Source organism: Squalius cephalus (assembly GCF_949319135.1).
Source record: "Squalius cephalus genome assembly, chromosome: 9".
Lineage (NCBI taxonomy): Eukaryota > Metazoa > Chordata > Actinopteri > Cypriniformes > Leuciscidae > Squalius > Squalius cephalus.
In genome coordinates this window covers 27,148,914-27,159,091 of record NC_137130.1, presented here as the reverse complement: position 1 = coordinate 27,159,091, position 10,178 = coordinate 27,148,914, and the positions used below count along the sequence as shown (strand labels likewise).

Below are 10,178 nucleotides of genomic sequence, written 5' to 3'. Positions count from 1 at the left end.
GTCTTTGGGGTCTATATGACCCCAACAATTGATAGAGAAATTGGACAAAAAATATACATTTTTAATTATACAAATAATATATGTTTTTTTTTTTGTTTACTTCTCATCTATTCATTAATGCTGTGTTTTGGGGGATATGAAGTACTTTTTTACCTATTTACTGCAAAATTCCTCAACTACACCATTAGCATACATATGAAATATAGTTTTTTTTATGAAAAAAAAAACACATTAATGATGATCAAATTTAACTATGAGTTGTTTCTGGATATTGATCTAGGTGTTAGATGCATAATTCTGCCATCTGCTGGTTAGATGTTTTTTTGTAGCTAATATAGTTTTAACCACAAAGTGTAATTACCATATACTTCCAGCAGAGGCCCCATAGAGATCCATTCATTTTTCTGGATGTGACTTAATGCTCTTATAATAGCTTTTTTATGAATTACATATTTAAACATTGACAAAATACTGATTTAATGTATTTTAAAAAGTTTAGAATTTTTTTTGTTGTTGTTTGAGGTCTTTTGAAGTGTCTTATTATTGCAATAATGCTATATAAATTTGCAATAATATCTTTATTGTTTGTCTCTCTGTGTGTATTTGATCTGTGTGTAGTCATGTTCTTTCCACGTTGCATTTGTGCTCTCATACCATACCTTCATTTATGTGTGAAATTTTTTAGATTTATGCAGAAATTATTGATTTTATTTCACAATTTCAGTAAAAATGCTCTCTATTGCAGTCACACCCTTTCTCTGTCTATGTGTGTATTTGTGTCTGTGTCTGTGTGGGCGCATATGTGTCTGTGATAATGTTCATTCCACATTACATTAGTGCTCTAGTACCAGGCCTTCATTTATGTGTGAGAATTTTCAGATTTATGCTGGAATTATTGATTTTATTTGTCAATTTCTATAAAAATGCTTTCTTTTGGAGTCAGACCTGTGTGTGTTTGTGTGCGCGAACATGTGTGTGTGCAAGTGGTCATGTTTGTTCCACATTTCATTTGTGCTCTAGTACCAGGACTTCATTGTGGTATTGAAATTTTCAGATTTATTCTGGATTTATATATATTTTTTTGACAAATGAAAAATAAAAAACATTTTTTCTTCGATTTTCCCATTCATTTCAATGTGGGGTCATATTGACCCCAAGGGACAGATTTGTGACTTTTTTTTTTACATACCTTTAGAACGACCGAATCAAGCCCAGTTTTTTTTCTGTGTGTATAGATAGATAATGTAGGAAAAGTCACCAAATTTTATTCCACTGAGATGAAGGGAACCATTTTTTTTTATTAAAGAAAAGTCGCTTGGGGTCATATAGACCCCAAGGACCAATTGAAATGTAAATGTACAGATTTAATATAGTACTATACATACTGGTACTATAAAGTGGGAAGGAAAATCAAGCAAGCAAGCAAAATAAACAAATAAACAAACAACTAAATAAATATTAAATTTAAAACATACTGCATTCTTTAACAAAATAAATTAAAAAGTTTTATTTTATATAAACTTTTATTTTGCTTTGGAGTACTTCGAAGATGAAATAGCGTGGATAAATTGCTCAATATATTTGTTTAAAGACAATGAAAAGGTTTTTATTATTTTTTTTTTATCACTGAATTTACTACAATATATGTGCCAAGGAGATTAATAGTAAGATACTCATTTTTTTTGTTCTTATTATAAAAACAACACATTCTTAAACAACACTGAGAATCCTAAAAGCAGATTTTGGTCCATAAACAAAAAACAACAACAACAAAAACAGAAAACAAAAAAGAAAACAATACTACAACAAAAACAAACAATCAATCAATCAATCAATCAATCAATCAATCAATCAATCAACAAACAAATAAAGTGCAGTTTCACTGGGGTTACCACAAAAAAAAGCTTGTGTCTTATCTAGTTTAAATGTTTTTTACACATAGTTTGGCTGGGTAAAATGTGTGTAGACTGCATCTCTGTCATTAAAAACTGTATTGCTGCAGACCCACAGATAATTAGAGAAGCAGATTTTAAAATAAATAATCACTGTACAAGTGAAGCAAAACCACACAATGTGGGCGCCATGTATCTGCATGGATCATTAATGTGTGACACACTGTAACCATATAACACCCCCCCCCCCCCCCCAAAAAAAAAAAAAAACACTATACAAAGGAGGATTAGAAGCCATAACCTCTCTGACATGCTTAACAAAAGTTCTGCCAACAGACCATGACTAACAATTTATTGTATTATAGTAGATTTAAGGATGAAACTATCACGTTAAACATGACTTCTATGTCGATAAAAATTTTACTATTGAAATTGATTTCTGGACATTGTAATGTTATTTTTTTCTGCAGTTGTTATTGTTACCCCACCCCCCATTCCCACCCGCTTTTTAAATCAAATTTATGCCACTGTATATAGATACAACATGATGTGCATATATGCAAGCTTTCATTGTTTGTCAAGTTATTTTTAAACCATTGGTACATTCTGCCAGCACTGACTTACTGGCCCAGTGCCAACCACCCCTGATTTAGTCCAACGCTCTTGTCCTTCACAGGCATCTCCTTTAAGAACCTGGTGTCAATGTCAATTCCATGTGTTTACTGCCTCCTAGTGGTTCAGTGTGAAACTTGACATTTTCTTTCTTGCAGGGGGGATGCTCAGGGTCTTCATGTGGCGGATGTGACTGCAGTGGTGTTAAAGGCGCAAAGGTGAGTATGTTTTCCTCTGCTTCCTGCACATCTCACCCGTTTTGCATATTGTTTCTTTCAGACATCTTCACTAGCACTTTGACCTAGTAGAAGAGGTCAAATTTGAATTAGGACTTGAGGAGGGAGTGTGAAAGTAAAGATCAGAGTAGGGATCAAGCATTATACTTGTTATAAAAAAAAGTATGTTGTTGAACATTGTAATACAGCATGAACTGTACACACCCAGCACACGAACACCGTGATCACTTGAGTGTGTGCCATTCATTATATTTTTTATGTAGTTCATAATGTCAGAGCACTGATCCTACAAAGAAGGATATGTTGCGCCATCTAGTGGTGCGGTTCTGTTAAGAGCATATACTCTGACATATAAGGTCAGTAGTGAATCTGTATGAGAAGACACTAGTTTAATTGAAATCATCACCCTTTGTTCTACCTTATTAGGGTGAGGTTGGGCTCCCTGGTTTAATGGGCCATGTCGGATTTCCTGGATTGCAAGGTCACGAGGGCCCCCCAGGGCCAATGGGACCAAAGGTAAAGTACAATATTTTACTTGTACAATATAAAAGTACAAGTCATTTCTATTTGCTATTCGAAAGTTCCCTTTTTTGGAGAGTATGAATAGTACAGTGCAATGGTTCTCAAATGGTTTTGCTTTAGCTATACCCTCATTTTTGGACCTTTACAAAGTGTCTGGTCGAAATTTCTAAATTGCCTAAAATGTCAGTTTTTTGGGTTTTGTTTCTAATCTCTAAAGTCCTCATACATTCAATGTACGCATACTTGCAATGCTTTGATGGTTCTTTGTAGATCCCGCCTTCTTGCACGTCACAATTGGTCAATTATGCACAATGCCTTCACGCTATTTTTCGAACTTCTTTCCTATCATCAACTTCAGCAAGCTGAACAGCTGATCCACATATCACATGCACTCGTATTTACAGATTACAGCAAACCCACTGGGAACATGAGCTGTGTGTTGTCAATTCTCAGAACTCGCCCCATTCACTGATATTTAAACGCCTCACTCACCCAGTATGTGTGAAACTGACCTAAAAAGTGCAGCACAGCTTCAGGTACGTTAGCAAAAGGCTGACTCCATCTACATACCCAAATAAAAGTGTCAATTTCACAAAAATCCTTTCATCCTGGTCAGGATCACGTGCAAAGCTAACACGTGTCAGTGACATATAAAGGTGCAAACCATATAGAAACACACATTACGCCAGCAAAGCACAAAGCCTTAGCCAAAGGAGTTTGTGAGCTTAATTAAACACTTTACAACTAGGCTCATTAACATTGGTTAATGCTGACATGCACAGTTGCAAGAACATACAATGAAGAAGAAGGTTCAGAAAGTTTTTAATAATCCACAAGCATAAACTCAAAACCAGGCAGGCAAACAAACACAACTATATCATTAACAAAGAGGAACATGCATGCATTTATATACAGACATAACGAGGTCCACACACCTGAACAGAATGACTAATCAAATTAGTTACTATGACAACAAAAGACTAGCGGGAACTAGAACAAAGGAAAGAGGAAACAAACAAACTAGGGCTGCGTTCCAGTCCGTCATGCCATTCACTCGCTAACTTCCCTCCGTCTCGTTCACTCAGATGTACATCATTGTTTACGTTGCATAAGTGCCCACTACTGGCGGAACCTTTGCAATAGGCTGAATTGGAACGTGCTAAGCCCTTGATCACTTAGAATCCACTTTGGTGTTGATTTATTTTTTTTTTTTTTTTTTATGAAATTGTTTAATGCAGCATTCTATATGTATAGGTGTGTTTGAGTTGTTTAAATATTGAGTTGTATAAATATATATTTTTAAATAATTAATATGTCACAGAGTTATTTGTGGTGGGGTAAATTAAACGCAATATGCGTTGATATCACAATCGTGTTGCATTGTGGTATCTGGAGCTGCCTGAAGAGTACATATGAAGTAGACTTTCTCCCACTGTCAAAATCGAGGGAGCAAGTGTCCGTCCATATAAACTTCCCTCATCCACTTCACGAACACACTTCAAAATCAGGGGGGCAATCCAGCACCCGAAAAGCGTACCATCCCCGGGGGCCGCCATTGGCTAAAAAGCCATCACCTGCTGTTAGCATTCCATTGACTCCCATTCATTTTGGCGTCACTTTGACAGCGAATAACTTTACATCTGAGGCGTTTAAAGACTCTATTTGTCCATTGTTTATTTCTAAAGAAACACAACAATGTATAAAAGGCTTCATTACCTTGTATCTTACGTTATGGCCCCGTAGAAGCAGTTTTTGTAAAAATAGGCCAACGATTGCGTAATAACCACGCGACTCTCTGAAAATTAACGTATAGACAGGAGGAGAATCTCGCAGTCAATCGGGGGGATGTGGAGGCATAAAGTCAAGGGAGAAGCCCATAGAGAGTCATTAAGTTGCTCCTGCTCACCTCCTACTCACACTCGCCGTCTCTGCAAGTTTCGGAAGGGAATGATTCAGATTTCTCTTGGCACAGCTACTAGAAGACAGACGGGTTGCTCACGTCACATCTTCGTCGTCAAGCTCAGTTTGAGTCTGCGCAGTACGCTCAGCCATCAGGAAGTGAGTGCTTCTAATTGACTTCACTTTTTTCCGTTGAAGTCTATGGGGTCGCTGTGTCCATTTCTTATACTGTCTATGTTCAAAATGGCGGCAGGGATTCCCCCGAGGGGAAGTGCTTAGGGAGGATCGCAAGTGCGTGTCTAAAACTGGACTGGAACGCAGCCTAGAGGTCTTAAAATAAAACTAAGAAAAATATCAGAAAATGTGTTACAAATGCATTAGGTATCATGACCTAACAATGAACAATACTTATTTTATACATTTATAAATAAAAGTAAATGCTAATTTCTGAATATAATAATTTTTAATATTTAACAAGTTTTGTAAATAGTATATACCCAGATTAATGGTTAACGCAATAACTAGAGTTAACAAATTTTCTGTTTTTACCATTAAAGTAATAGTATCCTTATTTTTGAAAAGCACAATGAAGTCACCCTAGGTTTTACAAATGGCAACCAGCACTTTGCTATTATAACTATAGACAATTTTAAGGTGAGTTAGCAAAAGCATAAATGAATTGCAGTGTTCTTTTAATATGTTTTTGTGTTTTCTTCCAGGGAGATACAGGAGAGTCAGGAGCTCCAGGAATGAAAGGAAGCAGAGTAAGTGTCTGCTCTTGTCTTGTACAAATATAGTCATATTTTGTAAGATTGATAAAAATAGATTGATGTTACATAATAGCAGCACTGCAAAATGTACTTTTACATCATTATATCATATAGATGTTTCTTTTGTAGGGCCCACCCGGTGTGGCAGGTTTCCCAGGACGTCCAGGTATTCCAGTAAGTTGAACTGAGAGTCTTTTTTTGTAGAAAATTGATCATCATGAATGAATATCATGAATTTTGGGAAAACAAAACAATGTTTCTGCATCTCTGTATGTTTCTGCTATTTATTTGATATTCTACAGGGTCTTCCAGGTCTAGAAGGCGCACCTGGACCTCATGGAATTCCAGGCTGCAATGGAACCAAGGTACAAAATGTTTGTTGTGTTTTTGATGAGACCTATAATTTTTTTTTTTATATAAAGTGAATCAATTGGGATGAGCCATCAGTGTCTTCAATTCATCTCAAAATCCTCAGTGTGATTGAACAGAGGATGTATTTCGTGTTTTCCAGGGGGAGCGTGGTTTTGACGGAATTCCAGGTTCTCCAGGACTGCAAGGACCACCAGTATGATTAGTTTTTATGTCATGTCATATACCTCTAATATGTCAAATTTATATCAGTGCTTAATAAACTGTGCCATTACATAAAAACATACATCTTGTGTTATAACTCATTGTACAATGTTAATCCAGTCCAACAACAGATTTCTGACTTAACAAATATCTTTCTGAATCTTCCTCAGGGTATTCCAGGTTTGAAGGGAGTAAAGGTATGAAACCCATTTTAAAGCAATATGGTCATATGTTGATCACAGAGATTTGTTCTTAAAGGGGGTTATTAACAAGTGACAAGAAATCAGTACTGCATGAATAGAGAAAACAGAGAAAAAGGGATGTTTTGTTCCCTTTTGCTAAAAACTTCAACACCCATAATGCACTTTTGATTTTGAATCCCTTTGTCGAATAGACTGTCTGTGAGTGGGAATACAAAAATGCAGTTCTATCTGTAGGTTTAACAAAAGCCCTGGAGCTAAAAGTCTGCTGAATGGACTTATGCTGACAAATAAACAGGGATATCTGGGCGTGGATAACACAGAGAAAGAGTATGATATATTACTAATGACATTGTAACTATATAAAGGTAGTTGAAAATCTGCAATCTTACCCTTTAAGCACAACATAAAGCATGAAGAGTGCTTAAATCAACCCTAACCATGGTAAAATTACTATTACGTACTGTCTCGAGTGCCTAGTTGCTTTTATAAAATGGTGGTAATCACTCTTCTGGCAAGTCAGCCCGATCTCACGGCAATTCGTACGTATTTTACGAGGGAGTTTGTATGAATTTGTACGATTTTTGCTAAATCGTACATATTTTACGAGTTGCCCAATTCATATGGAGGTGAGTGAGGTCGAACAAATTCGTACGAATTAGCCACCTCGTACTCACTCGTACGAATTGGTCGTGAGATAGCGTTGGTCAAGCAGTATAGTTCATTAGTCATTGATGTGTGTCTTGAAAATGGTGTAGTGAATTTGTTTTGAATATTTCACTCTCATAGGGAGATCCAGGTGGTGTTATTGGAGTACCCATCCCTCAAAAAGGAGACAGGGGCTTTCCAGGACCACCCGGTTCACCAGTACGGATTTTAATTCCTATGCCCCTTTTTGTGTTCATATTGAAAATGTGCATTTACCATTTATATATTATTGCCTGTTGTATGCTTTAACATGTTTCATAACTTTTATCTGATTCTCTTTTCATTTTTTAGGGGCAAAAAGGATATCCTGGAACACAAGGGCCACTCGGCCCACCTGGACCAATTGGACCTCCTGTGAGTTTAAAGTTAAAATCTCTAAAACAAATTATAGACTAAAACATAATTAACCGACACCAGTGAACTCTCACCTGAATCTCACACCATGCCATTTTTCTTTGAAGGGAAGGCCTGGTGAAACTGGTCAAAAGGGAGAGCCGGTAACATCTGAAATCTTTTGCATAGATTATAATGTTTGTGTCTAGAGTTTGTGAAAAGACTAGAGACTGTCTTACCCGTTCTTGTTGCAGGGTGACAAGTTGACATTTGTTGGTGAGAAAGGAGAAATGGTGAGTTCTGGGAAACTATAGGCTCATAACCTTTAGTGGCACTTGCAGCATGTGCTTCATAGGTTGTAACAAATTCTGCCCTAGAAGGATACATTTGTGTGCTTCTTACTATTGAACATGACTTGACGTTGACAGTATAATACAAACAATCATAAGAATCAAACTCTGTACCCCATTTGTCAGATAACACCCCCACCTATTGCATTATCAAAGCTGATCAGCATCTTTCCTGGTTTAGTCTCACTCATTATCATGATCATCCATGTTTCTCTTTTAAGGGACAAAAAGGTTTAACCGGTCCCCCCGGTCCACCTGGGAGACAAGAGGAATTTGAAGGCCGTGGCACAACAATTTATCTTCCTGGACCAACGGTATGATGTCATCAAATCCCCTATGAAATGTATACATTTTTGTGTGGCTTCGGTGTCCAAATATTTTGGGGCTACATTTATCTAAGTTACACTGCTAAGTGTTCCTTGTGCCTTGCATGTTTTCTAGGGTGAAACAGGCTCTAAAGGAGACAAAGGAGAAAAAGTAAGTGACAGCACAAAATTGTGTAACTCTATAAACAAAACAAATACAACTGGATTGTACAGAATCAATTTTATAATTATAAATATTTTATAAAATGTGTTATTGTATATTTTTGTCTATTTTTATATAATTTTATGTATTATAATATTATGCAATTGTATAATTATATTGCATTATTTGTATATATTTGCATATTTTACATTTAAAACAAAACTTAACCTTGTGATGTTGTTTGAATCTTTGAATTTATGAGTTTGTCTACAAGTTTTAAGGAATAGTAATACATATTAATTTAGCCTTTGCCCTCTGCACCAAGGTTTCTTGTGCAGAATATCAACCTGGAATCAAAGGAGAACAAGGACCACCAGGACCAATAGTAAGTGACTTGTACAAGAACACAACTAAATGCTTACTTACATAATACATTAATCATAAATCACTCAGCTTTAACAGTGGGGTCCACATTTCTGAGACCAATTGCAAAATGTGTTATCTTGTACTTTAATAATTTCATAGTGTTTTTTTATAATTATAAATTATATTATCAGAATAAGTATATTAAAAATATAATTTTAAAAAGTCAAATTTAGTTTGTATCTCTTTTGCTTTAATGACAGCAGCACTTGAGCTGCATGAACTCAACAAGTTTGTTTAAAACCTGATTAAAGAAAGATCCAGTGAGCATTGAAGCACGGACATCTGACCATCTGCATAAAGAGACACAATAATCAATCTTAAATAATTGTATTAATTTATACCATAAAGTAAAATAAAACATTGTTAATTTACAGGCTTTGAATCCCAGACTTTCCTCCACTGTACATCTTGTTTTGTATTAATTGTGATTGCATGATTGTTGGGATTGTGTAATTGTATTTACATTTACATTTACATTTGGCAGACGCTTTTTGTATGATGTACATATTATTGTTGACCTTTTCATCATAGGAGTGTTTTATTTATTATGTGAAATCTGAGCTTCACTTTATGTTTTCAAGGGGAAACCAGGCAAAGATGGACAGAGTGGAGAAAAGGTATGGTGATCTTGGACAATGACTTGAGCAGTGCAGTTACCTGTTGCCAGCTGTTATTTCAGATTTGATAATGGTTAATTATACTCTCTTATGTCAAATACTTAAATCACATTGAATGAGATTATTTTTGAAACCCTTTGTTTGTGATAGGGGGAAAGTGGCCTCCCTGGTACTCTTGGGTTTGATGGCATAAAGGTAAGAAATCCCATCTTGGAGGGCCATGCTGTAACTCTAGACATAAAATGCATTTTATTTTATTTTATTTTATTTATTTCAATTATGACTTTGGTTCATGTTAGGGTGACAAAGGAGAAAAAGGACCACCAGGACATGTAAGTGGTTCCAAAATACTTAGATAACGGCTGCAGTAATGAAACTGTACTGATGACTAACAAAGCCACACACTACTTTCACACCTAATTCACTTAGAACAATGTTATGGACTGGTAGGTTCTAATAATACTAATTATCTTACAGGGTTTTGGTCGTCCTGGCCCTCCTGGTCCTCCTGGTCCCCTCGGAGCAGAAGGAGAGAGAGGTGATGTCTGTTGACGTCTTGTCCTTATGCGGTT

At 36.0% G+C, this 10,178-nt stretch overlaps 1 protein-coding gene across 1 annotated transcript in view; it reads left to right on the top strand.

Annotated features, from left to right (window-relative positions):
• col4a1 (collagen, type IV, alpha 1) overlaps window positions 1-10,178 on the top strand; it is a 61,991-nt gene that overhangs the window by 30,440 nt on the left and 21,373 nt on the right. The window contains exons 2-19 of the mRNA XM_079881652.1: window positions 2,663-2,722; window positions 3,167-3,256; window positions 5,881-5,925; window positions 6,061-6,105; window positions 6,234-6,296; window positions 6,443-6,496; window positions 6,675-6,701; window positions 7,494-7,571; window positions 7,704-7,766; window positions 7,874-7,909; window positions 8,000-8,038; window positions 8,317-8,409; window positions 8,537-8,572; window positions 8,889-8,948; window positions 9,571-9,606; window positions 9,757-9,801; window positions 9,906-9,938; window positions 10,084-10,144. Coding sequence (XP_079737778.1) covers window positions 2,663-2,722; window positions 3,167-3,256; window positions 5,881-5,925; window positions 6,061-6,105; window positions 6,234-6,296; window positions 6,443-6,496; window positions 6,675-6,701; window positions 7,494-7,571; window positions 7,704-7,766; window positions 7,874-7,909; window positions 8,000-8,038; window positions 8,317-8,409; window positions 8,537-8,572; window positions 8,889-8,948; window positions 9,571-9,606; window positions 9,757-9,801; window positions 9,906-9,938; window positions 10,084-10,144 — 964 coding nt within the window. The remainder of the gene's footprint in view (window positions 1-2,662; window positions 2,723-3,166; window positions 3,257-5,880; window positions 5,926-6,060; window positions 6,106-6,233; window positions 6,297-6,442; window positions 6,497-6,674; window positions 6,702-7,493; window positions 7,572-7,703; window positions 7,767-7,873; window positions 7,910-7,999; window positions 8,039-8,316; window positions 8,410-8,536; window positions 8,573-8,888; window positions 8,949-9,570; window positions 9,607-9,756; window positions 9,802-9,905; window positions 9,939-10,083; window positions 10,145-10,178) is intronic.